This window comes from Salvia splendens, chromosome 10 (genome assembly GCF_004379255.2).
Source record: "Salvia splendens isolate huo1 chromosome 10, SspV2, whole genome shotgun sequence".
Classification (NCBI taxonomy): Eukaryota; Viridiplantae; Streptophyta; class Magnoliopsida; order Lamiales; family Lamiaceae; genus Salvia; species Salvia splendens.
In genome coordinates, this window is record NC_056041.1 from 29,320,675 (window position 1) to 29,347,986 (window position 27,312).

General features: G+C 48.2%; 3 protein-coding genes and 1 non-coding gene across 4 annotated transcripts; all 4 read right to left on the reverse strand.

The window, feature by feature from the left end:
- Positions 1-734: 734 nt before the first annotated feature.
- Positions 735-837, reverse strand: LOC121753450. The gene has a single exon (XR_006040427.1). It is a non-coding gene; the product is annotated as a U6 spliceosomal RNA (small nuclear RNA).
- A 10,191-nt stretch (positions 838-11,028) lies between these two features.
- LOC121752879 lies at positions 11,029-11,484 on the reverse strand. The gene has a single exon (XM_042147969.1). The coding sequence runs from the start codon at positions 11,482-11,484 to the stop codon at positions 11,029-11,031; it is 456 nt and encodes a 151-aa protein (XP_042003903.1).
- A 6,634-nt stretch (positions 11,485-18,118) lies between these two features.
- Positions 18,119-18,664, reverse strand: LOC121752880. The gene has a single exon (XM_042147970.1). The coding sequence runs from the start codon at positions 18,662-18,664 to the stop codon at positions 18,119-18,121; it is 546 nt and encodes a 181-aa protein (XP_042003904.1).
- Positions 18,665-19,968: 1,304 nt separating this feature from the next.
- LOC121752881 (uncharacterized mitochondrial protein AtMg01250-like) lies at positions 19,969-20,367 on the reverse strand. The gene has a single exon (XM_042147971.1). It carries the CDS (start codon positions 20,365-20,367, stop codon positions 19,969-19,971), a length of 399 nt encoding a protein of 132 aa, XP_042003905.1.
- Positions 20,368-27,312: the final 6,945 nt, after the last annotated feature.

Below are 27,312 nucleotides of genomic sequence, written 5' to 3' on the forward strand. Positions count from 1 at the left end.
CACATGCGACCTTATAAGACTGCATTTGACGATCCTCCTTTGAAGGTTTATTAACCTTCTTTTTTCCTTTGTCAATCTCCCGATGCATGACTTTCCTGCAAAAATTCACGAGTTAGGAAGTCAGGTAAAGAATTATTACTTCCTTTAATAAACTCTATGTCAAAATTAAAAACAGAGAGAATTCCCTGCCATCTAGCAAAAATTTGTTTAGATTCTAAGTTTTAAACATCCTTCTCAAGAATGTCTTTAGCTGATTTACAATCGATCCTAACAAAAAAATTTTGATCGATAAGATCGCTTTCAAATTTTTGGATACAAAGAACTAAATAAAGAATTTCCTTCTTAACTGTTGAATAGTTTTTTCTAGATCCTTGCCAAACTTGGAATGTTGGGATCTTCAGTTTAATGCTTCTCAAATCACCATCAACTTCATTTGTACGCCCTCTTCTACCGTTTCCATGTATCTCATTTCAATGCCTATATCATTATCCTCTCATCCACTCTCTTCTTCCTCGTTATTGTTTGCATTTGCTTGAAGTTCCAGCCTCTCCAAGCGCTCTGAAACACTTTCCAGAACACATCCAAGCCTTCTAAAATGTTGTTGCATGGCTTTCAACATAGGATCAATTTGATTGTCATCATAGAATCCATCCTCACAGTTCACTCGTGTATCACACAAAAATAAACCTCACAAAACAATCGTGTATATCACTCGTTGGCTTTTACCTCCCCTCAAATAATCTCACCATTTCTCGATTTATGCGTGTCATCCTTGCGCAGGGGCCATGCTAATCTTCTCTGTATCATTCCAATTTTATCGGATGTCCCCGAAGGGACCCCCTCAAATAATCTCACCACTCAAGCCTTTTACCACTCTTTCTCTTTTGCAAAGATAACACAAGTAAAAACAAATCAAGAACAAACAAGAACTATTAACGACCATCCAAACTTCAGCCCTTGAATGAAGGATGAAAGGAAATGGTCAAGAAAAAAATATGAGGTGAAATATGTATTTGGGGTTTTTTTCGGTTTTTTATTTTGGCTGCTAATAACTCCTAAACCTTTGGTGTAACTCTTGGACATCTAAAGTCACTTATTTAACATAAAATATAACTAAAATAGACCCTTCATTTTGGCTTCTCCAACTTGGACGAAAATGCATCATGTATCATCAATTTGGGCCTCCAAAATGTGATATGTAGTGACTCCAAATTTCAAGCCTTGGGCTGCCCACAACTTGAATAATATTCACCACTTGGCCCACAATTGGGCTTTTATTTCAACAACTAAAAGCAACATGGACTCCTTTATCTTCTTAGCTCTAGCTCTTGTAATTGGCCCACTTGGAATGATCAATGGATCCATCTTCTTGTCCTTGTAGATCAGCTTGGGTGTGTCTCCATCAAGATACAAACCCCCCCTCGGAAAGTTGCATGGTTGCATACCACGAAGGGGGCTCGAGAGAGGTCCTAGCCGTTGAGGCCCATGTGCAGCCAAAAACACATGAAATCATCCACCTTGCTACCTTGAACACGGCGGAGAAGACCCTCGACGTAATGGCCGCCCAACCCCTACTCACCGTCAGACCATTGGAGAATGGAAGCACGCCCACCGCGGCACGCGCCAGCCAGGCGCCGAGGCTCGAGCCACCAAGGCCCTCACCCTCAAGAGGTGGAACAAAGAAACATTCCGAAATCTCTCGTTGTTTCGGCTAAATGGAAGGGGGATGGGCAAGATTGAACAATAGTGTTAAATGGTCCTAATGGGAGCCCGAATTGGTATATTGATGTTCAACGGATGCAGAACCGTCGAAGATTAAAGAGGCTAGCAGGAGTCAACCACGTGTGGATGATGATGGGTTCCAATTGGTGTCAAGAAAGAGGAAAGGCAAGGTACATGAGGGCGATGTGTACATCAAAGCGCAACACATTGATTCATGGCATTTGAAGGAGAATGTTGCTACGGTGACACATTGATTCATGGTATCCCTATCGCGAGCCTTAATTAGGAGATGTACTAAGGTTTTTGGTGATGCACAGGCTGCATCAAAAGTGTAATAGGGTTCTTGAGAGTATAAAGATGACCACTCTAGTTGTTAGGGAGGCCCTCGTTGTACTCTAATTGTCATGGCGAGTCGTCACTTTTTAGCGACTCGGTGTTTGTATGGTTGTTGCAAATGGCTTTTGGTAATGTACAGGTGTGGGTCCACCTTAACCCTCCACCCCTTGGGGTGTTTTTATTAAAAAAAAAATCGACCGGGGCCGGGGGACTCCTAAACCTACAGATTAAGCTCTCAAGGCTGAAGAAGGTCCTCAAGAGGTGGAACAAAGAAACATTCTGAAATCTCTCGTTGTTTCGGCTAAATGGAAGGGGGATGAGCAGGATTGAACAATATTGCTATGGAATTTTTCAATAGCACGGCGGTGATGGAGGCGTTCGTCGACGACTTGGTCTGCGCGGTGTCGATTTATGTGGCGGTCATTATCGGATTGCTGATCGGGTGGTCGTGGCGGCCGCGGTGGTCCGGATTGGTATCCCTTGGCCTCCGATCTAAGCTCCGGTATGTTTGGACCATGCCGCCGGGGCTCGGTGCGTGGCGCTTCTGGCTCGCCTTCACAGCGCTCTCTGCCTTCTCGCTTTGCCGCGGCCTCTGGTTTCGATCCCCCCATGGAATGAGCGGGAAGGTGGACAAGTCTTCGGCAGATTCAGCATCTGATTCCGCTCAGAAGTCGTTTGATAATGGTACCTGTGATTTTTTTTATTAAACACCATCTCGGTGGAGGGTTCGCGGGTCCCTCATTCCTATATTCCAAAACGTTCAAAATACAATACGCGGCCAAACCCGAGAGTGATGTGCCGAAAGGGAAACAACAAGGGAGTATTGCACGGTCCGGTACCAAAGGTTCCGGACCTCACCCTACTCCCGTCAGAATTACATTTAGGCAAGAAAAACAGAAAACACTACAAAGGGGAACAATTAACTCGCGGGGAAACGGCGCCACAGCCCTATCCCGGTACCAAACCTACTCATGAATGTTATCTCTAACCCGAATATAGGGGACTCCCATTTCATCCAATCGCACTATTGCTTTAAGCATTCTTGGAGCGTTGTGAATGGTGATACTGGTCCAGGATTCTTGTTCAAGGCCCATCTTAGCAACCAAATCTGCCGCTTTGTTGCCCTCGCGGTGGATGAAAGTGGCGCGGACGGTGTGATGCCTCTTGAATATGAAAAGGCGTGCCATGGCTCGTCGAACCTTAGCCGGGCCCCATGCAGTACCATTGAAGAGGGCGATAGCTTGTTCCGCATCGGACTCAGTCCAAATGGGTTGGTTGAATTCCTTAGCCATCTCCAGTCCATGGTGGAGGGCCATGTGCTCGGCCTCCAAAGCCGAATGAGCCTCTAAAGGGGTTGCGAAGGCTACAAGCATTTTCCCGGAATGGTCCCGCACAATGCCCCCCCTCCCGCTCTATCCTATGTTACCATGTATGCTCCATCTGTGTTAACTTTTATCCACGTCTCTTCCGAAGGATGCCACTTAACCGGCATGACAAGTGGTCTCGGTTTCCTAATTCCGGCCTGATTCGGTATATTCATTGACAATCTCACCCCGAGCCAATGCTTCGGCTTGATGCTCCCATTGGCCATGTTATTATGGATAAACATTTGAACTTGCCACACCACATTGTACGGCTTGAATTGGATTTGCTCATGCCGGCTCCGATTTCGCTCAGCCCAAATGAACCATAAAATAATGTAAGGTATCACTCGGCAGAGGTGCCTCCTACCTTCTTGTTGGGTCCTTATCGCCCACACTTCTAATCTCTCCGGGATCGTGTCATTGATTCGGAGGGAAGGGGCCGAGCCCCCAAACCACTTGTCAATGTTGGAGGGATTCGATATTATGGCTCCCGGGGCAGCATTGGCATTTTGAGGCCAGCTCGATCTTTCTCCACTGAAGTTTTGTATCGACCAGGATGCGATTCGACAGAAGACGCCAGTTAAAGATTGCCATAGAATTAGATAGGCCATCTCTCCAAATATCTTCAAGACAACCCGGCAAGTACCTATCCCGAATGTGGTAACGAGGCGAAGGAAAGGAACACCAACATACCCAAATCCATGGCTGATATGGTGTGGGCCAAGTCGATCAATGATGGGCCGCAAGTCTTTATTCCGGAGAACATCCAAAACATCGGCTTTGCTTCTACATCCAATGGTGTTCCATCAATCTACTTTTCCGGGGCGGAAATCAAAACGTTGGCCACATCCCTCGGACATGCTATTGTAGGTAAGTTTTCCCATTCTATTTCGGCTTCGCATCAAATTCAAAAAGCTCTAAATAACATTAAATTTAGCCGAGGTTTCACTTGGAAATATATTAATGCTAAGCATATCCTTGTGCAATTCGAAGACTTGGCGGACTATGCTCGACTCCTTAGTGGCCCCAAAGGCACACCGGTGTGGTTCATTGACCGACACCCGATGAGGGACTTCAAATGGTCGCCGGACTTTGACGCGTATTGTGAGTCCCCAATCGCGGCTGTGTGGTGCAACTTGATTGGACTCCCGATCCACCTCTTTGATCAATCGGCCCTCTATGCCATTGGGAAGCTCCTTGGTACATCGATCCAGGTTGATAGAGCAACGGCCAACAAGTCAAGATTGTCATTTGCGAGGATTTGCATCGAAATTGACATCACACAACCACCTCCCGATGAGATCATCCTAGATATATGTGGACGCACGGCGGTGCAACAAGTGAAATGGGATAAGATACCGTCGTATTGCATGGAGTGCAAGCATGTCGGCCATAAGAGTGAGGTTTGTTATGCGGCAGGGAAAACGGTCCGGCCTCCGAAGCGCAACTATAACATAGTCTCACCAAAACAGCCACAATCCGGGGGACACGGGGACAAGAAAGCTAGTGAGGAGCTGAGGCAAAATGATAGTAACAAGGAATGGAAACAACAAGGGAAGAACAAGACCATGGAAAGCAACTCACGGTCGAGCTTGAGGGCGCTCGAACATAATGACCCAAATTGGTCGGGTCCGGACTTCATGGGAGACATACAAGACGTTGGTGGTGCGGACTTGGTCATTTTCTCGGGCGAGGTGACCGAAATGGTCGCCCCCGACCCAAACATGATAGGGGATCGCTCACTAGATCTTCCTCTTTCGGAGGCGGGCGAGGGGGTTCGGCGAGAGGATCTAGCTCGAGCCGGCACGCTACACCCTCGGCAACGGGTGATCTAGGGCAGCCGAAAGGCGCGTCCCTTCATTTTGATCTTGAAAGGGCCGAACAACAAGAGGCGAAAAATCATATGAGTACCAACCGATATTTCTCCCTTATGGCTCGGGAGGACTTTGAGGAGAATGAAGAAATGGCAGATTGGGAAAAGGATGTCCCTCCCAATGGAGCCGAGGACAGAGATAATCCTATGATTACGGAGGCCGAGACATGCAATGCCGAGAATGGTCTCCAAATCACCGAATTTCAAGGGGGGCCTTCAAACCCGCCGGGTACGGACCTCTCTTGTTAATCATGTCAATAAACTTTCTGTTTTGGAACGTTAGGGGGATCGCGAATGCGTCAACCCAAAACGTCCTAAAAAGATTAATTAATTCTCATAACATTCACTTTCTTGCAATAATGAAGCCCCTTACGTCTCCAAATCCGGACATGTATTCGAAGGTGTTGGGGATGCACTACAAGGGCTCGAACATCAATGGGAAAATTTGGATCTTTGTGGAGGAGGGGGCGGATTTCGAAGTTGAAGATGATTCGGATCAGCTCTTACACGGACGATTCATGTGTCCTAGAATTTCTAACCCCATCATGATCTCGGCTGTATATGCAAAATGTTCGAGAGGGGAACGGTTGGATCTATGGCATAAGATGAGATTTATTGCTCAAATGGCGGAGGGAGTGCCGTGGATCATCGGGGGAGACTTCAATACCATCCTTTCCCCTCGAGATAGGATGGGCAGTGATACAACTCGGCAAGCATAAATGATTGATTTTGCCGAAACCATCGAAGATTGTAGACTTCTAGACCCGGGCTTTGATGGAGCGGATTACACTTGGGCTAGAAATGTCCTCTTGGAAAGGCTGGATAGGGTGCTGGTTAGCGAGATGGTGGCGCCTCTCTTTGATGCGGTAAGGGTCACAAACCTCCCTCGAGTAGCCTCGGACCACGGGCCGGTCCTAATTAGAGGCAAACTACCGACCATTCAAGAGGGTGGCAGAGCGTTCCAATTACAAAACATGTGGGTTAGGCATGAAGGATTTGCCGATCTGGTGCAAATGGATTGGATGGCCCCTACAGAGGCCGGAGGACTACTCAACTTGAAGACCAAACTATCTAGGGTTAAGAAAACGCTCAAACGGTGGAACAAAGAGGTCTTTGGGAATATCCATCCCAACCTCAAAACATGTGAAGAGAACATCGCCATGGCACAATCTGAATTTGAAGAGAACCCCTAGGCCCGGAACAGAATGGAGATTAACAAGCAGGTCGCAGAGTACATTCTCCTTCTCAAAATGGAAGAGGACTTTTGGCGCCAAAAGGCAGCCCTGAGATGGCTGGAAGAGGGGAATAAAAACACTAGGTTCTACCAAAGTTGGGTGAAGCAGAAAAAGATTCGATTGAGAATTAACAAGATTCATGTCAACGGGAGGGAACTCACGGATGACCGTGAAATCAGAGACTCGGCAGTGGACTTTTTCCAAAATCTTCTTGCGCCTAACTGCCCGAAGCTCGCTGAACCGGACCTTGAATTCTTGTACCAACTTCCCTTCTCGGAGCAATTGGAAGACCTCCCTAAACCGCCAGACGCAGATGAAGTCAAGCGAGCGGTTTTTGACATCTCGGGAAATTCTGCACCCGGCCCGGATGGGTTCTCGGCCACCTTCTTCCAAGCGTGCTGGGGCACGGTGGGGGCGGATGTAGTGGATGCGGTTAGGCAGTTCTTTGGTGGCGCGTACCTCTCCCGAAGCTTTACGGCCACGAGCATTGTACTTATACCGAAAAAGGCGGCACCCGAAACTTGGGGAGATTATCGGCCTATCAGCCTATGTAACGTTGTCAACAAGGTGGTCACAAAAATCCTCATGAAGAGACTCACCCCCTTTCTACCCCGCGTCGTCTCACCGAACCAAAGTGGCTTTGTGAAAGGGAGATTGCTAAATGACAATGTGCTCCTCGCATAGGAAATGTTCCATGAGCTTGCAAGATGTACCCCGGCCCCGAACGTTGCAGTTAAGATAGACATGGCAAAGGCTTATGATCGAGTTCAGTGGCCATTCCTACTCAGGGTCCTCAAGCGAATGGGCTTCCCGGAGCCATGGATTGCACTTACTGAAAGATGTATAGGATCTTGTTGGTTCTCGATCCTCGTTAATGGTGCCCCTACAGGTTTCTTCAAATCAACCCGCGGGCTCAGACAAGGCGACCCCATCTCCCCCGCCCTTTTTGTTCTTGCAGCTGACTATTTCTCGCGGGCTCTTGACAAACTCATTCTCGGGAATAGGGAGATGACTTTCAAAGCCACACGGGGGGAGCTTAGAGGTCAGCCACCTTGCCTATGCCGATGACATAATCATTTTCACGCAAGCGGCCACGACATCTCTTAGGAGACTCAGAGCGTTCCTTGACCATTATGCTGAGGTCTCGGGCCAACAAATCAACCTTGCTAAGAGTAATTTCTATATTGCTGAAGCACATGAAGGATGGGCGAACTCTATTCACACGGAAGGGGGCTTCCCTAGAGGTATGTTCTCTTTCCTTTATCTTGGTGTTCCTATCTACCGAGGGGTTAAGCGATCGGATATGTTTATGTTCCTTCGGGAGAAAATTGCGGCAAGGATTTCAGGATGGGCACATCGGCACCTGTCCTTCGGGGGAAGACTCACTCTAATCAAGAGCACGCTTGAGGCGGTCCCACTCCATATCTTTCAAGCAATTGAGCCCACGGGTGGTGTCCTCAAGCTGTTGGATCAACATATGGCCAGCTTCTTCTGGGGTTCGACTAATGAGAAAAAGAAGATACACTGGATAGGTTGGGACCAGATCAGCAGTCCCACTGCTGAGGGAGGCCTTGGAATCCGCAAGTTCAAAGAGGTACTCCGCGCCTTTAATATTAAGCTATGGTGGAGATTCAGGGAACAAAATTCCTTATGGGCACAATATATGATGGTTAAGTACTGCAATATGGCATCTCCACTTACGGCTCGGGTGGTGGGAAGAAATAGTCCGACTTGGAGAAGGCTCCTAAATACCCGGGCGCAGGCTCACCTATATGTCGGTTGGGATCAGATCTGCCTCCCGACGTCCGAAGGAGGGCTCGGAGTTTGAAAAACCAAAGAAGTACTCCGAGCCTTTAGCATTAAGTTATGGTGGAGATTCCGAGAGCAAAGCTCACTCTGGGCTAGATATATGATGATAAAATATTGCAAGAAGGTCTCCCCCCTTGCGGCCAACCCCTCCGGGCATAACAGCCCAACTTGGAAAAGACTCATGCGCACAAGACATCAGGCGAATCCTCACATTCGATGGGTGGTGGGTAAAAAGGGGAAATCTACTTTTGGGATGACATTTGGGTGGGTGATTCCACTCTTCGGTCCCTTACTTTTGATGATAGAGGCAACCACACTTCCCGGGTCGAAGAATTCCTCAGGGATGGCGAGTGGAATGAAGCCAAGCTCCAACAACTCCATGACCAGGCTGGGCCAGACACGCCGAGGTGGTCCCTTTCTAGCCTCGGAGAATTTACGCTAGCAACAACATGGGACACTATCCGGACACATAGACCGAGGATACAAGGGCTCGAAGACATTTGGAGGGCTGGCCTAACCAACTCTATTGCAATCTTCAACTGGTGCCTTCTGTCGAATCGAATTCCGGTTGATACTAAACTCCAATGGAGGAAGATCGACTTGGCCTCAAAATGCCAATGCTGCCCAAGGAATCCGAGCACCGAATCCCTTCAGCACCTCTTCATCCAAGGTCGGGGAGCAACTAGTGTGTGGCGGGAATTCGACGGGTGGTTCGGGGGATCGGCACCTCCCCTACGGATTAACGACACCATTCCGGATCGGCTTGAGACCTGGTCGCATCGGATGCAACAACAAGACCCGAGTAACGCCATACCTCATCCTGTGGTTCCTTTGGGCAGAGCGAAACAGAAGCCGGCATGAGCAAGTCCAATTCAAACCGTACAATGTGGTGTGGCAAGTTCAGATGTACATTTACAATAACATGACTAACGGAATCATTAAGCCGAAGCACTGGAAGGGAGTGCAAATGGGCATGAGTATTCCGAGCCACCCTGCCTCAAGACGGCCGAGACCACTGGTGACGTCTGTTAAGTGGCACCCCCCTGATGGCCCGTGGATTAAAGTCAATACGGACGGGGCATACACTGGGGCACCGGACAGAGCGGGAGGGGGAGGAGTGGTACGCGACTGGTCCGGAAAGTTGCTCGCGGCCTTCTCAACCCCCCTTGATGCACACTCAGCCCTAGAGGCCGAATTGATGGCTGCTCATCATGGACTTGAGCTTGCGAGGGTACATGAGCAACCAGACGGACTCAGAACAAGCCGCCAAACTCCTCAATGGATTTACGTGGGGACCGGCACATCTCCGCCGGGTCATGGCGCGAATTTTCCTCTTCAAGCGCCGGTACACCATGCGCGCCTCCTTTATCCCCGGGGAGGGGAATCAAGCGGCGGACCTGCTCGCTAAGATGGGCCTTGGCCAGCAATGCTTCCTCAGGTTCTCCGCCCAAACAGCCCCAAGACCCCTAAAGGACATCATTAGAATGGAAGAAATGGGAATACCCAACATTCGAGTTTGGTCGGAAGAACACGAGTAGCACAGTTGCCGAGGAAGGAAGGAGTGTTTTATCTTTAGATTTTGTTCATTTGTATCTTGTCTTTTGGAAGAGAGTATGATGAGGTCCGGGTTGTGGGAAATGGACCGCTTTCTACTCCTAATCTTTGTGTTGGCACACCACCTTTGGGTGTGGCCAGGATCTGTATTCAACCTCTTATGAAATATAGGGATGAGGGACCCACGAACCCTCCACCGTAAAGGTGTTTGATTAAAAAAAATGTACATTCGACTTCTCAAGATGGAGGAAGATTTCTGGAGGCAAAAGGCTACTTTAAGATGGCTGGCGGAGGGTGACAAGAACACGAAATTCTACCAAAGTTGGGTCAAACAAAAGAGAATCCGGATGCGCATACACACGATCAACATTGAGGGTAGGGGAGTATCGGATGACGCGGAGATTAGGAGCTCGGCGGTCGAGTTTTTTCAAAATCTCCTAGCCCCGGGTCCCCTCTCGCTCATGGAGCCGGACCTGAGCCTAATTCAACGACTTCCGACCTCGGCCGAGGTGGACGCCCTCCTCGATCCGCCTAATGCAGAGGAAGTCAAAAAAGCCGTATTCGCTATCTCCGGAGATAGTGCGCCGGCCCGAATGGATTCACAACCACTTTTTGCCAAGCTTGTTGGGAAACGGTTGGGGCGGATGTGGTGGCGGCAGTCAGACAGAGTTTTGGGGGACCCATCCTACCACGAAGCATCACGGCCACGAGCATTGTGCTCATCCCAAAAAAGCTGGCACCCGTCTCGTGGAGCGACTACCGACCCATCAGTCTTTGCAATGTTTCTAATAAGATCATCACTAAATTCCTATCAAAACGGCTAACTCCCATCCTTCCACAGGTTATCTCACCAAACTAGAGTGGCTTTGTGAAGGGGCGCGTATTACATGATAGTGTCCTCTTTTTTTTTTAATCCAAACACCTTCACTGTGGAGGGTTCGTGGGTCCCTCATCCCTATATTTTGAAAGGTTGTGAACTACAGAACGTGGCCATACCCAAAAGTGGTATGCCATAGCGAAGGCAAGAGTAGTATGCAGTCCGAAACCGCAGGGTCCGGACCTCATCATATTCTCTTCAAAGTTACTATTGCATGGTACATACAAGAAATTACACATCTTTCCTCGGCACTCAAACCTAATCTTCATCCTCGGTTTGGACCCGAATATTGGGGACGCCCATAGCCTCCAGTCTGACAATTGCTTTAAGGAGCCGTGGGGCCGTTGAGGTGTTCATGCGGAAAGATTCAGGGCTCTCGAGTCCCATTTTTGCGAGGAGGTCTGCTGCTTTGTTCCCCTCCCGATGTATGAAAGTTGTTCGGGTGATCTGTTGACTCTTTTGAATGGCGATGCGTGCCAAGATTCGGCTAGTGTGTGCGGGCCCCCTGCTTGAGCCATTGAGGAGCTTAACCGCTTGGGCGGCATCCGATTCAACCCAAATAGGTCGTCCAAAATCCAGGGCTAAAGTCAGCCCGTGATGTATGGCCATAAGCTCCGCTTCAAGGGCCGAGTGGGCCTCGAGTGAAGTGGCGAAGGCTGCGAGCATGTTACCCTCGTGATCACGGATAATTCCTCCCCCTCCCGCCTTCTCCATGTCTTCTAAGTATGCGCCATCGGTATTGAGCTTGATCTAAGGGCTATCCGGCGGGTTCCATTTGATCGGCATATGAAGAGGCCTACTCCTCCTCGACCTCACCTGGCTCGGGACATTGATTTTAAGGTTTACACCCTTCCAATGCTTCGGTTTGATGCTCCCATTAGCCATGCTATTCCGAATAAACATTTGAACTTGCCAAACCACATTAAAGGCCTTGAACTGGACCAATTGATGGCGACTCCTATTCCGCTCCGCCCAAAGGAACCATAATATAAGGTACGACATGACTTTACTGAGGTGCTTCGTACCCGGTTGCTGAAGCCTTTGGGCCAAAACTTCGAGTCTTTCTCGGATTGTGTCATTAATCCGAAGTAAAGATGAGGTTCCCGCAAACCACGAGTCAAACTCCCTCCAGACACTCACGGCTCCATCCCCTCGAATGAAGAGGTGTTGGAGAGACTCAATGTCCGGCCGATGTGGGCAACATTGGCACTTAGATGCCATCTCCATTTTCCTCCATTCGTGTCCACCGGAATTCGGTTGGATAGGAGACGCCAAATGAAGATGACAATCGACGAGGTGAGGCCAGCTCTCCAGACATCATCAAGTCCAAGGACGAAAGGCCTTTGTGCCCAGATGGTCTCCCAGGTTGTCGCAAGTGAGAACTCCCCTGTCTGAGACAACGTCCATCTCGGCGTATCTTCTTCCCCCAAAATGATTGGCGTGTCAAGGATCTTCAGGTACCTGTTCTGGGAGTCCGGCTTGTGCCTGGAGCATTCGGAGCTTCGGTTCATTCCATTCCCCATCCATGATGATATCCCCAACATGATCCAAGGGGTTCCCCCAAAGAATTTGAGAAGGGTAAAGGTGAGGGCATTGAAAAAGAGTTATCAAATGTTTTCGTTGTCAAGGTATTGGACACATTGCATCTCAATGTCCAAACAAAAGGGTGATGATTTTGAAACCAAATGGAGAGATAGAATCTGAAAGTGAACGTGAAGATGATGATGATGAGGAGGAGGATAAACAATTGGAGGAGATTGGACCAGAACATGGAGAAATTTTGGTGGTTCGAAGGGCTCTAAACATGCAAAACAGAAACGATGATCAACAAAGGGAGAACATAAACTGTGCATAATGATTATTGGTGGTGGTAGTTGTGCAAATGTTGCAAGTTCTGAAATGGTGGAAAAGTTGAGCTTAACAACGGAAAAACATCCTAATCCGTACAAGCTACAATGGCTTAATGAATGTGGAGAAATTCGAGTGACTAAGCGAGTTCTAATTTCGTTTTCAATTGGCAATTAAAAAGATGATGTTCTTTGTGATGTTTTGCCAATGCATGCAAGTCACATTCTTTTAGGGAGGCCATGTCAGTTTGATCGTAGGGTGACTTACGATGGATTTCACAACCACTACACCTTCAACCACAACAACAAGTCTATTACGCTTGTCTCATAGACATCTCAACAAGTTCAAGAGGACAATAGAAATTGTCACAATCAAGGAGAGCTCGTGAGGTTGAGACAAAATAAAGTGAGGGCATTGAAAAAGAGTCGAGTGAAATATAGAGGCGAGAGAAAAGTAAGAATGAGAGAAAAAAAGGTGAGGGCATTGAAAAAGAGTCAAGTGAAAAGAGTCCGAATGAAAAAAAGAATATTTTAGTTGGGAGCAAAAGAAATAAAGAGTGCAATAGTTGAAAAAGAGAGTGTTTTCATCTTAGTGTACAAATAGTCCTTGTTTACCACTAACGAATTAACCACTTCGTTGCCGAGTACTTTTATGTCTCTTTTACAGGAATTCGAAGATGTTTTAAGAGGTATTGAACACCAAATAGACCTTGTTCCCGGGGCAGTTCTACCAAACCGACCAGCCTATAGAGCCAATCCCGAAGAGACCAATGTGGATATGGATCGTGATTGCTATAAAACTTTGAAGCTCTCCCTTCTCTCTAACTACTCTCTATAAACTTTGTGGTCGACGACAACCTAGGCGGTCTCCCAGTCGACGAACCTCCCGAGGGGGCGCGTGGTCTCCCGGCCAAGGTGAGCGACCGGAGGGGGAGGGCACGACCTTGTCACAAACGAGGTAGCCCATATACTCACCGGAGTGGACCTTCCCATTGATTGCACGGCCAAAATCAAATAGGGTGGGCACGCCTTACCCGGAGAAAGCACACCGAGCTCTCAAACGTGCCGGCCTTGAATCAGGTTCGGGGGTGAGTAGGGCTAAGAAGAAGATGGTATTTGAAATGGCGGATAATCTTCTCACCGAGCTCCATGGTGAGGAGAAGGGGTCGCCGGAAAACGAGCACTCCCTCGTTGAGGAGATGTTGAGATCTTTAGCTCAAATGGCGAAACAAGGGAATGCCCCGACGTGCGACATGGCTGGACCCGATTGCGAGGAGGTGGTCGGAACTTCTCCAGCGCCGGCTGGCCGGAATAATGGTGAACATGGGGATGGAGTTGGCCAACCATTTGGTCAAAGATGGTACAAATCCTCACGTGAATCCTAAGGGAGATGGGGTGGCACGCTTGGATGTGGCTGCATGTGATTCACAAAAAAAGGAAAGGCCAAAAGCTACTTTGCATGGGGAAGGAAATGTTGTCCCATTCTTGGTAAATGACATTTTGAATTCAAATTCAACCCCATGTGATACACACCCTCCCCCATCCCTCTAGTCAATGGTGAATGTCAAGGGGGTCGGCCGCCCCCTGATGCTTCCCCGCCGGAATCCTCGCCGGTAAAGCTGGTGGCACCGCCGGAAGGGAGCTTGGAAGGCGGCGAAAGAATCCCTCTCTCGTGTGGGGGTGGGGTCCGCGGAAGGAGCACCAGCCTTGCAAAGTTTCCATAAAGCCGAGCCAATCTCTTTGGACGCCACAAAGATCAAAGCCTTGGGGATAGCCGGCTGTTTTGAAGGTACACCATCCCTCTCCTTTTCCGACTTAGAAACGAATTACCTCTCGGAGAAACTAGGGCTAGCCGTCATTGGAAAATTCTCCCATTCGCTCCCAACTACTTACCAAATACAAAAGAGCCTAGGAGGTTTGGGACTAGTTGGCTCTTTTAGTTGGAAACACTTGAATGCGAAGCATGTTTTAATCCAATTCCAAGATATGGCCGATTATGTTAAGGTGTTAAATGGACCTAATGGAAGCCCGATTTGGTATGTTGAGGGTCACCCGATGAGGGTATTCAAGTGGGCGCCGGACTTCAATACATTTTTCGAGTCACCGATTGTAGCCGTTTGGTGCAACATTGTGGGCATATCGGCGCATCTCTTTAAGGAATCGGTAAACTCTTAGGCAAGCCACTACAAGCCGATCATGCCACAATCCATCAAAGCCGTCTCTCCTTTGCTAGGATATGTGTAGAGATTGACATCTCGATCCCCCCGCCAGAAGAAATCATCCTCAATATCCGAGGTAAGGACTCAAGGTACAAAGTGGCATGGGACCGTATCCCCTTGTTTTGTACAAATTGTAAACATGTTGGGCACGTGAGAGAAGATTGCCATGCTTCGGGAAGGAAGGACCGGGGTGGAGGTAGAGATCGCCGAGTACCGACCAAGACATTTTACTCGAGCCATGTCTCCAGGATCACCCGCCAAGAGTGGCGCCCAAAGGTGGACACATGGGCAGGGACTTCATCATGTAATGGGCATTCGATCAGGCCAAAGAAGGAACCGACCAAATGAGAAACACGGAGGGATCAACGGTTGAAGAATCATCGAAGACAAGAGTGGCTGTCAGGTATCAACCAAGTGTGGATGATGATGGATTCCAATTGGTGTCGAAAAAGAGGAAAGGAAAGGTTCATGAAGGCGACGTGCACCTCAAAGCGCAACACATTGATACATGGCATTTTGAAGGAGAATGTTGCTACGGTGACATTTGAGATTGACAAAGCAGGCGTGAACGAGCCGGGCAATGGCTCAATGAGTGTAGAATGTGGGCCCCCCGAGCGGGAGATGGAAGGATTTACTGAGGACCTTGACCCAGGAGGATGCGTCCCTTGTGGAGGTATTCCTATCGCGGCACTTAGTTAGGAGATCGACTCAGGATTTTGTTGATGCACAGGCTGCATCATAGTAATTGTAATAGGTGCCCTAAGAGTATATAGACACTCTAGTTGGTAGAGAGGCCCTCGTTGTACTCTAATTGGTTGTGACAAGTCGTCACTTTTGGACGGCTCGGTGTTTATGGTTGTTGTTTCAATTGCCCTATGCACAGGTGTGGGTCCGCCTTAACCCTCCACCCTCGTGGTGCTTTTGAAGAAAAAAAAAATTCCCGAAGAGACCAAGGAAATTCAAAGGCAAGTGCAAGAGTTGTTGGACAAAGGAAAAATCCGTGAGAGCATGAATCCATGTGCTGTTCCGGTAATCGACTGCCGAGCAATCAACAAAATCACGGTAATGTATCGCTATCCTATTCCTAGGCTAGATGATATGCTTGATGAATTGCATGGATCTGTTGTGTTCAGTAAGATCGATTTGAAAAGTGGTGGTTATCATCAAATTCGAATTAGAGAGGGAGACAGAATGGAAAACAGCCTTTAAAACAAAATTTGGTCTATATGAGTGGTTAGTAATGCCTTTTGGTTTAACTAATGCACCAAGTACTTTCATGAGATTGATGCACCATGTTTTGAGAAAATTCATTGGAAAATTTGTGGTTGTTTATTTTGATGATATTCTTGTCTATAGCAAAAATGTGGATGGACATCTTAACCATGTGCGTGCAGTTCTGGATACCTTACGAAAGGAGTCATTGTATGCAAATATAAAAAAGTGTTCTTTTTGCATGGATAAAATTGTTTTTCTGGGTTTTGTTATAAGTGCTAATGGGATTGAAATGGAAAAGGAGAAGGTGAAAGCTATTTTAGAATGGCCAATTCCTCAAAATGTAGCACAAGTTAGAAGTTTTCATGGTCTTGCAAGTTTTTATAGGAGGTTTGTCAAGGATTTTAGTGCAATTGCTGCACCTTTGAATGAAATTGTGAAAAAGGATGTTTGTTTCTATTGGGGAGAAAAACAAGAGCATGCTTTTAATCTCCTTAAAGAAAAACTTACAACTACACCAATTCTTTCTTTGCCTAACTTTGGTAACATGTTTGAGCTTAAATGTGATGCATCTGGAGTAGGCATAGGAGCTGTTTTGTTGCAGGATGGAAAGCCAATCGCTTACTTTAGCGAAAAGTTGAAAGGAGCTCAATTTAACTATCCAACGTATGACAAGGAGTTATATGCTTTGGTTAGAGCTTTGGAAACATGGCAGCATTACTTGTGGCCTAGAGAGTTTGTAATTCATACGGATCATGAATCTCTTAAGTACTTGAAAGGTCAAGTAAGCTTAGCAAGATACATGTTAAGTGGGTGGAATTCATTGAATCATTTCCCTATGTAATCAAATACAAAAAGGGAAAAGAAAACATTGTGGCTGATGCATTGTCTCGGAGGTACATTTTGATCAATACTTTGAGTTCTAAGTTGCTTGGTTTTGAGTTGATTAAGGAAATGTATGATAATGACCCGGACTTTTCTTCTATCTATTTAGCTTGTCAGCATGTTGCATTTTACAAGTTCAATAGGCATGATGGCTATTTGTTAGAGAAAATAAACCGTGCATTGCTAAAGGTTCTATGCGTTAATTGTTTGTGCGTGAAGCTCATGGTGGTGGTTTAATGGGGCATTTTGGAGTCCATAAGATAATGGATGTTTTCCATGAACATTTCTTTTGGCCTAAAATGCGTGTGGATGTTGAAAGAATTTGTAAAAGATGCATAACTTGCATGCAAGCCAAGTCTAAATCACACCCACATGGTTTGTACAAACCGTTACCAATTCCTAGTGCACCTCGGGAGGATATTTCAATGGACTTTGTCATTGGTTTGCCATGAACAAAAAGAGGTAGAGATTCAATTTTTGTGGTTGTTGATAGGTTTTCAAAAATGGCACATTTTATTCCATGTCACAAAACTGATGATGCATCTCATATTGCTGATTTGTTCTTTAAAGAAATTGTCCGTTTGCATGGTGTTCCTAGATCAATTGTGAGTGATCGAGATGCTAAATTTGTGAGCCATTTTTGGCGTGTGTTGTGGAATAAGTTGGGAACTAAACTCTTGTTTTCTACTACTTGTCATCCACAAACTGATGGACAAACTGAAGTAGTTAATAGGACTTTGTCTCAATTAGTACGAACTTTAGTTAAAAATAACTTGAAAAGTTGGGAGGAATGCTTACCTTTTGCTGAATTTGCTTATAATTGAAGTGTTCATTCTGCTACTAACTTTTGTCAATTTGAAGTTGTGTATGGTTTTAATCCATTGAGTCCACTAGATTTGATTCCAATACCTATTGAAGAATGTGCAAGTCTTGATGGAAAAGCTAGGGTGAAATGGTGAAAAGATTGCATGAAAGGTTAAGACTCAACATTGAAAAGAGGATAGAACAATATGCAAAGCAAGCCAACATGGGTCGGAAACAAGTCATCTTTGAGCCGGGAGATTGGGTTTGGTTGCATATGAGAAAGGAGAGATTTCCTTCGAAAAGAAAGTCCAAGTTACAGCCAAGAGGAGATTGGGTTTGGGCTTTCCCATCTGGTCCATCCGGACAATGGCCTTAAGTATTCTAGGGGGTCTGCTCCGACATGTTGCCGAAATTTGTTTGGTCAAGACTCCACTTAGCTAGCCAGTCAGCCGCTTTGTTCCCCTTCCGATGGATGAAGGAGGCTCGGATGTTGTGTTGTTGTTTAAAGATGACAAGTCGCGCCATGACTCGGCGGATATACGCCGGCCCCCATCCTGTGCCATTGAAGAGCTTGATTGTTTGCTCGGAGTCAGATTCAATCCACATGGGCCGGTTAAGCTCCTTAGCCAGACCGAGGCCGTGGGAGATGGCCAAGAGTTCGGCCTCAAGGGCAGATTGTGTGCCGAGAGGGGTCGCGAAGGCGGCAAAAAGTTTCCCGTCGTGGTCTCGGATCACCCCTCCCCCTCCTGCCTTGCCCGTCGTCGACACTGCCCCATCCGTATTAATCTTGATCCATGGTTGTTCCGGAGGATGCCACTTGATTTGCATGGCGAGCGGTCTTGGCCTCCGCGACTCGGCTTGACTTGGTACACTCATCTTAAGTGACATGCCTTTCCAATGCTTCGGCTTGATGCTACCAATGGCCATACCGTTGCGAATGAAGGTTTGTACTAGCCATACTACATTATAAGGTTTGAAAGGAGCTTGATCATGTCGGCTCCTATTTCGTTCCGCCCAAACAAACCAAAGGATAAGGTATGGCATGGCACAGCACAAGTGTTTCTTGTCGAGTTGTTAAGTCCGTTGAGACCACACGTCGAGTCTTTCCGGAATTGTATCATTAATCCTGATACTAGTAGCCCCACGGCCTTGGATAAATAGGTGTTGAAGGGATTCGATGTTAGGTCCATTAGGGCAACATTGGCATTGGGATGCCATCTCAATCCCTCTCCATTGGAGTTTTGTATCTACCGGGATCCGATTCGATAAGAGGCGCCAGTTGAAAATTGCAATTGAGTTGGTGAGTCCGGCCTTCCAGATATCATCAAGCCCCGGGATGACCGGCCTATGCGACCTAACGGTTTCCCAAGTCGTGGCAAATGAAAACTCACCCATTCGAGAAAGGGTCCAACGTGGGATGTCCGGCTCCTCCGAGACGATTGGTGTGTCAAGGATTTGTGCGATGACGTGCCGAGGGAGGCCAGCTTGGTCTTGGAGCTGTCGGAGTTTGGCCTCATCCCATGACCCTTCCCAAATATAGTCCGCGACCAAGGTCAAGGGGGAACCCCTTTCATCAATACATAAATCCCTAAGCGTGCCAGCTTCAATCCAAATATCGTCCTAAAAGTAGATTCTTCCTCGGCCTACCACCCATCTAACGTGAGGGTTAGCTTGATGCCGTACTTTCAACAGACGCTTCCATGTCGGGCTATTTCTGCTCACTGCTCTAGTTGTGAGTGGAGATGCCTTTTGGCCGTATTTGGCCAACATATACTTTTCCCATAAGGAGTTCTGTTCCCGAAATATCTACCAAAGTTTAATATTGAAAGTGTGAAGTACCTCTTTAAGATTGCGGATACCCAGCCCCCCTTCGGCCGTGGGGAGGCAAATCTGATCCCAGCCAATCCAGTGTGTCCTTTTCTTCTCACTAGTCGAACCCCAAAAGAAGCGGGCCATCTGTTGATCCAATTGTTTGAGCGCTCCAACAGTAGGTTCAATCGCTTGGAATATGGGAGAGGGACTGCCTCAAGCGTGCTCTTGATCAATGTGAGTCTCCCCCCAAAAGAGAGGTGACGGTGTGCCCAACCTGAAATTCTAGCCGCGATCTTTTCCCGAAGGAACATAAACATATCTTAACGCTTTACACCACAGTAAATAGGGACCCCAAGGTATAGGAATGGGAAGGTACCTCTAGAGAAGCCCCCCTCCATGCGGATTGTGTTCGACCACCCTTAATGCGCTTCGGCAATGTAGAAGTTGCTCTTGGCGAGATTGATTAATTGGCCCGATACCTCTGCATAGTGGTCAAGACAAGCTCTTAGTCTCCTGAGGGATGCCGTGGCCGCTTGAGTGAAAATAATTATGTCATCAGCATATGCGAGGTGGCTAATCTCCAAGCTTCCACATGTAGCTTTGAATGTCATTTCTTTGTTCCCAAGAATAAGTCTGTTAAGAGAACGTGAAAGATAATCTGCAGCCAAGACAAAAAGGGCAGGGGAAATAGGGTCGCCTTGCCTGAGCCCGCGGGTGGATTTGAAAAAGCCTGCCAGGGCGCCATTAACGAGGATCGAGAACCAGCAAGTGCTAATACACCTCTCAATCAGCGCAATCCAAGGCCCCGAGAATCCCATTTGCTTAAGGACTTTGAGAAGGAAGGGCCACTGCACCCAGGAGATGGGAGTCCAAGACAGTGGCCTACGAATGCACTACAACTCAGCACCGAGAGAACTATTGGACTTGGTTAGATTGGACGAGATGGGAGTGTCGCACATCCGAAACCTAGACGGGGACGGGCATCAAAGTTGATCATGAGACGATGGGAGACAATAGTGACTAGCTTTGTGGTTAATTGTATTTTGGAAAGGAGTATGATGAGGTCCGAACCTTGTGGGATCGGACCGCATACTACTCTTGATTTTGTTACGGCACACCACTTTTGGGTGTGGCCACGCCTTGTAATTATCTCTTGTGGAAATATAGGGATGAGGGACCCACGAACCCTCCACCGTAGAGGTGTTTGATTAAAAAAAAAAAAAAAAAAAAAAAAAAAAAAAAAAAAAAAAAAAAGGAAGGGCCACTGCACCCGATCATATGCTTTAGCCATATCAATCTTGATTGCCACATTCGGGGTCGGAGCGCATCGAGCAAGCTTATGGAACATCTCCTGGGCAAGGAGCACATTATCGTTTAACAGCCTCCCTTTCACGAACCCGCTTTGATTCGGTGAGGATTTTTGTGATCACCTTATTTATTACATTACACAGGCTGATGGGCCGATAGTCTCCCCATGTCTCGGGCAGTGGTTTTTTGGGTATGAGCACAATACTCGTGGCCGTGAAGCTTCGAGGAAGAAAAGCCCCGCAGAAAAATTGCCTAACCGCGTCTACCACATCTGGCCCGACGGTACTCCAGCAAGCTTGGTAGAACAGAGCCGAGAAGCCATTCGGGTCGGGGGCACTATTGCCTGAGATATCGAAGACCGCTCTTTTCACTTCCTCCGCATCCGGCGGTTTTGGGAGGTCCTCCAAGTGCTCCGAAAAGGGGAGTTGTTGCAAAAGGCTTTGATAGAATCTAGTGTTTTTGTCGCCCTCGTCCAGCCATCGAAGAGCCGCTTTCTGGCGCCAAAAGTCTTCCTCCATTTTGAGAAGTATGTACTCAACTATCTGCTTGTTGATCTCCGTTCTGTTCCCGGCCGAGGGGTCTTCCTCAAACTCGGACTGAGCCATGGCAATATTCTCTTCACAAGTCTTGAGGTTGGCGTGGATATTGCCGAAGACCTCTTTATTCCACCGTTTGAGCGTCTGTTTAATCCTTGCTAGCTTGATCTTCATGTTTAGTAGTCCCTCAGCCTCCGTGGGAGCCGTCCACTCTTCCTGCACCAAATCAGTAAAGCCCTCGTGCCGGATCCACATGTTTTGGAACCGGAACGGTCGGCCACCCCCGTGGTAGTTCGGCAATCTGCACCTAACAAGGAGGGCCCGTGATCCGAAGCAACCCGGGGGAGGTTTGTGATTCTTATGGCATCAAAAAGTTGAGTAGGAGCCTCATTGACCAACACCCTATCCAACCTTTCCATAAGTCCATTCTTGGCCCAGGTGTAATCCGAGCCATCAAAGCCCGGGTCCAGAAGGCGACAATCCTCAATGGCCTCGGCAAAGTCAACCATCTCCGCCTGTCGATTCGTTTCACTTCCCGTCCTATCCCGAGTGGAGAGGATGGTGTTGAAGTCCCCACCAATAAACCGCGGCATCCCTTCCGAAATTTGGGTGTTGTCTCTCATCTTATCCCATAGAGCAAGCCGTTCCCCTCTCGTGCACTTAGCATACACGGCCGAGACCATGATAGGAGTTGAGAGCCGAGGGCAAGTAAACCGCCCATGGAGCAGCCTTTTTTTTTTTATTCAAACACCTTTACGGTGGAGGGTTCGTGGGTCCCTCATCCCTATATTGAGTAAGAGGTTGAATACAGATCCTGGCCACACCCAAAAGTGGTGTGCCAACACAAAGATTAGGAGTAGAAAGCGGTCCGGATCCCACAACCCGGACCTCATCATACTCCCTTCCAAAAGACAAGATACAAATGAACAAAATCGAAAGATAAAACACTCCTTCCTTCCTCGGCAACTGTGCTACTCGTGTTCTTCCGACTGAACTCGAATGTTGGGTATTCCCATTTCTTCCATTCTAATGATGTCCTTTAGGGGTCTTGGGGCTGTTTGGGCGCAGAACCTGAGGAAGCATTGCTGGCCAAGGCCCATCTTAGCGAGCAGGTCCGCCGCTTGATTCCCCTCCCGGGGGATATAGGAGGCGAGCATGGTGTACCGGCGCTTGAAGAGGAAAATTCGCGCTATGACCCGGCGAAGATGTGCCGGTCCCCACGTAAAGCCATTGAGGAGTTTAGCGGCTTGCTCTGAGTCCGTCTCGATCCAAATGGGTTGCTCATGTACCCTCGCAAGCTCAAGTCCATGATGAGCATCCATCAATTCGGCCTCTAGGGCTGAGTGTGTGTCAAAGGGGGTTGAGAAGGCCGCGAGCAACTTTCCGGACCAGTCGCGTACCACTCCTCCCCCTCCTGCTCTGTCCGGTGCCCCAGTGTATGCCCCGTCCACTTAACAGACGTCACTAGTGGTCTCGGCCGTCTTGAGGCAGGGTGGCTCGGAATACTCATGCCCATTTGCACTCCCTTCCAGTGCTTCGGCTTAATGATCCCGTTAGTCATGTTATTGTAAATGTACATCTGTACTTGCCACACCACATTTTACGGTTTGAATTGGACTTGCTCATGCCGACTTCTGTTTCGCTCCGCCCAAAGGAACCACAAGATGAGGTATGGCGTTACTCGGTAGAGATGTTTCGGGTCTTGTTGTTGCATCCGATGCGACCAGGTCTCAAGCCGATCCGGAATGGTGTCGTTAATCCGTAGGGGAGGTGCCGATCCCCCGAACCACCCGTCGAATTCCCACCACACACTAGTTGCTCCCCAACCTTGGATGAAGAGGTGCTGAAGGGATTCGGTGCTCGGATTCCTTGGGCAGCATTGGCATTTTGAGGCCAAGTCGATCTTCCTCCATTGGAGTTTAGTATCAACCGGGATTCGATTCGACAGAAGGCGCCAGTTGAAGATTGCAATAGAGTTGGTTAGGCCAGCCCTCCAAATGTCTTCGAGCCCTTGTATCCTCAGTCTATGTGTGCGGATAGTGTCCCATGTTGTTGCTAGCGTAAATTCTCCGAGGCTAGAAAGGGACCACCTCGGCGTGTCTAGCTCCCCTGCAATGACCGGGGTGTCGAGGATCTGAGATATAACCTGTTGTGGTAGCCCGGCCTGGTCATGGAGTTGTTGGAGCTTGGCTTCCTTCCACTCGCCATCCCTGAGGAATTCTTTGACCCGGGAAGTGTGGTTGCCTCTATCATCAAAAGTAAGGGACCGAACAGTAGAATCACCCACCCAAATGTTAGATTTCCCCTTTACACACCACCCATCGAATGTGAGGGTTCGCCTGATGTCTTGTGCGCATGAGTCTTTTCCAAGTTGGGCTGTTATGCCCGGAGGGGTTGGCCGCAAGGGGGGAGGCCTTCTTGCAATATTTTATCATCATATATCTGGCCCAGAGTGAGCTTTGCTCTCGGAATCTCCACCATAACTTAATGCTAAAGGCTCGGAGTACTTCTTTGGTTTTTCGAACTCCGAGCCCTCCTTCGGACGTCGGGAGGCAGATCTGATCCCAACCAATCCAGTGTGTTTTTTTCCTCTCACTTGACCTTGATCAATAGGGGCCACTGGACTCTGTCGTAAGCTTTAGCCATATCAATCTTGACCGCAACATTGGGGGCCGGCGCGCTCCTCGGAAGTTCATGGAACATCTCTTGCGCCAAGAGGACGTTATCATTAAGCAGCCGGCCTTTCACAAACCCGCTCTAATTTGGCGCAATAACCTGAGGGAGGAGGGGAGATAATCTCCTTCTGAGGATTTTGGTTATGATCTTGTTTGAAACATTGCACAAGCTAATGGGGCGATAATCACTCCACGATTCTGGGCCGAGCTTCTTCGGAATGAGTACGATACTCGTGGCCGTGATGCTTCGGGGTAGGTAGGCTCCCTCGAAAAATTGCTGGATAGCGGCCACAACATCAAAACCAACCGTATCCCAGCAAGATTGATAGAAGGTGGCTGTGAAACCATCCGGTCCTGGGGCGCTATCTCCGGAGATGTCAAATACGGCTTTTTTCACTTCCTCTGCGCTTGGTGGATTCGGGAGGGCTTCCACTTCGGGAGAAGGTGAGAGGCGCTGAATCAAGCCCAAATCCGGCTCCAGGAGTGAGAGGGGACCCGGGGCAAGGAGGTTTTGGAAGAATTCCACGGCAGAGTTCCTGATCTCCAATTCCTCCGTGAGTTCTCTCCCCCCCACATTGATCTTGTGGATGCGCATCCTTAATCTCTTTTGTTTGACCCAGCTTTAATAAAATTTGGTGTTCTTGTCGCCCTCCGCAAGCCATGTAAGGGTCGCCTTTTGTCTCCAAAAGTCCTCCTCCATCTTGAGAAGACGGATATACATGGCAATGCTATGGTTAACTTCTGCCCTGTTATCCGGGAAGGCCTCTCCTAAAATTCTACTTGGGCCATCGCGATTTTTTCCTCCATTTCCCTAAGGTTGTCATGAATGTTCCCGAAGACAGCCTTATTCCACTCCTTAAGGGTTTTCTTAACTCGGCCAAGCTTAATCTGAAGATTGAGAAGTCCTCCAGCCCCGGTCGGATGGCTCCAGTCACCCCTAACCAAATCAGCAAAACCATCGTGCCTAACCCACATATTTTGAAAGTGGAACGGCCTGCCCTCAGTGTGGGTACGTGGGGTTCTGCACCGGACCAACACGGGGCCATGGTCCGATGAAACCCGAGGTAAGTTTGTTACTCTAGTTGCTCCAAAGCATTGTGCCCAAGGTTCATTCACTAACACTCTATCGAGCCTCTCGAAAAGGCCATTCTTGGCCCATGTAAATTCCGAGCCATCGAACCCCGGATCAAGAACTCTGCAATCTTCAATAGCCTCCGCAAAGTCCACCATTTCAGCTTGTCGGTTAGTGTCACTACCAACTCTATCACCCGTCGAAAGGATGGTGTTGAAGTCTCCCCCAATGATCCAAGGCGAGCCTTCGGTAGCCAGTGCAATTTCCCTCATTTTGTCCCACAAATGGATCCTTTCGCCCCTTGTGCATTTAGCATAAACCGCTGAAATGCCAATGTGTCCCACAAGGCGAGGGGACTCAACCCGGCCATGAAGAACTTGATCCGTGTCGCATTCAGCACAGAATCTTGCGCCTTCTTCAGCAAACACCCATATCTTTCCATTCAGATTTGATCCTTGGAAGACGAGCCCCAAGGTCTTGGAAAACTTCTCCGGGTCGGGAGCCGTTAGTGGTTCCATTAATGCAAGAAAATTAATATTATGAGACTTAATTAATCTTTTTAAAACGTTTTGGGTGGGCACATTCGCGATCCCCCTAACGTTCCAAAACATGAGATTGAAAGACATAGTTAACAGTGGAGGTTCGTACCCGGCGGGTGTGAAAGCCCTCCTTGGAATTTGGTTAGTTGATGGTCTTGCGGAGTGTAGCATGTATCACCCTCCGTGATTGACATGGTGGTATCCGCGGCATTTTTGCTCGGCGTCCGCTCCACCTCAATGGTATCGCAATCCTCGAACTCATCCCCATCAACCTCCGGCAAATTTGGGGGTCTAGGGGCGTTTCCAACATCGACTCCGTTGGGGGGATTGTACGCTTCCCACACACCCATGTCCTCAAGCTCATTTTCCACAAAGTTTTCCCGAGCCATGAGGGAGTAGTACCGATTGGTACTCATGTGGTTTTCCACCGTTTGTGACTCAGCCCGATCGAGATTAAAAGGGAGGAAAGAGCCTTTCGATTTCTCTCGAGTACCCGATGCCGAGGGCGCAAGGTACCTTCCCTTATTCGCTCCCTTCGGTGAGCCTCCTCGGCCGCCTCCGGAAGAGGAGGGAATAGCAATCGGATCTCTAGTGTGTTTAGCGCAATGATAAGCGTTATGATCCTCCTCAATGGGGTGGATGACTAGCTCCATGCCCCCTTCATTTTGCATTTCCCCCATGATGTCCGGCCCCGACCAATTCGGGCCATTGTGCGCATTTGCCTTCGGGTTAAGCCGTTTTTTTTTTTTTTTTTTTTTTTTTTTTTTTTTTTTTTTTTTAATCAAACACCTCTACGGTGGAGGGTTCGTGGGTCCCTCATCCCTATATTTCCACAAGAGATAATTACAAGGCGTGGCCACACCCAAAAGTGGTGTGCCGTAACAAAATCAAGAGTAGTATGCGGTCCGATCCCACAAGGTTCGGACCTCATCATACTCCTTTCCAAAATACAATTAACCACAAAGCTAGTCACTATTGTCTCCCATCGTCTCATGATCAACTTTGATGCCCGTCCCCGTCTAGGTTTCGGATGTGCGACACTCCCATCTCGTCCAATCTAACCAAGTCCAATAGTTCTCTCGGTGCTGAGTTGTAGTGCATTCGTAGGCCACTGTCTTGGACTAGCCCCATTTTCGCAAGGAAGTCCGCCGCTTTGTTCCCCTCCCTGTGTATGAAGGTGGCTCGGAATTTGAGTTGGCGTTTGAGAATGGTTAGTTGCGCCACCGCTTGCCGAGCGAGTGCCGGCCCCCATCCCGTCCCATTGACCAATTTGATTGCTTGCTCTGCATCTGACTCAATCCAGATTGGTAGGCCGTATTCCTTGGCTATATTTAGCCCGTGAATCATGGCCAACAGCTCCGCTTCTAACGCCGAGTGGGCTTCAAGGGGTGTGCTGACGGCGACGAGCATCTTACCCGAGTGGTCTCGAATAATCCCGCCAGCCCCTGTACTGCCGTTCGCTTCATTATAGGAGCCATCCGTGTTGAGCTTTATCCACGGCTGATCCGGGGGGTTCCATTTGATTGCCATGGCTAGGGGTAGCGCCCTGATTGCCGCCGCTTGTTGAGGAATATTGATTCCAAGTTTAACTCCCTTCCAATGTTTCGGCTTCAAGCTTCCATTAGACATAGCA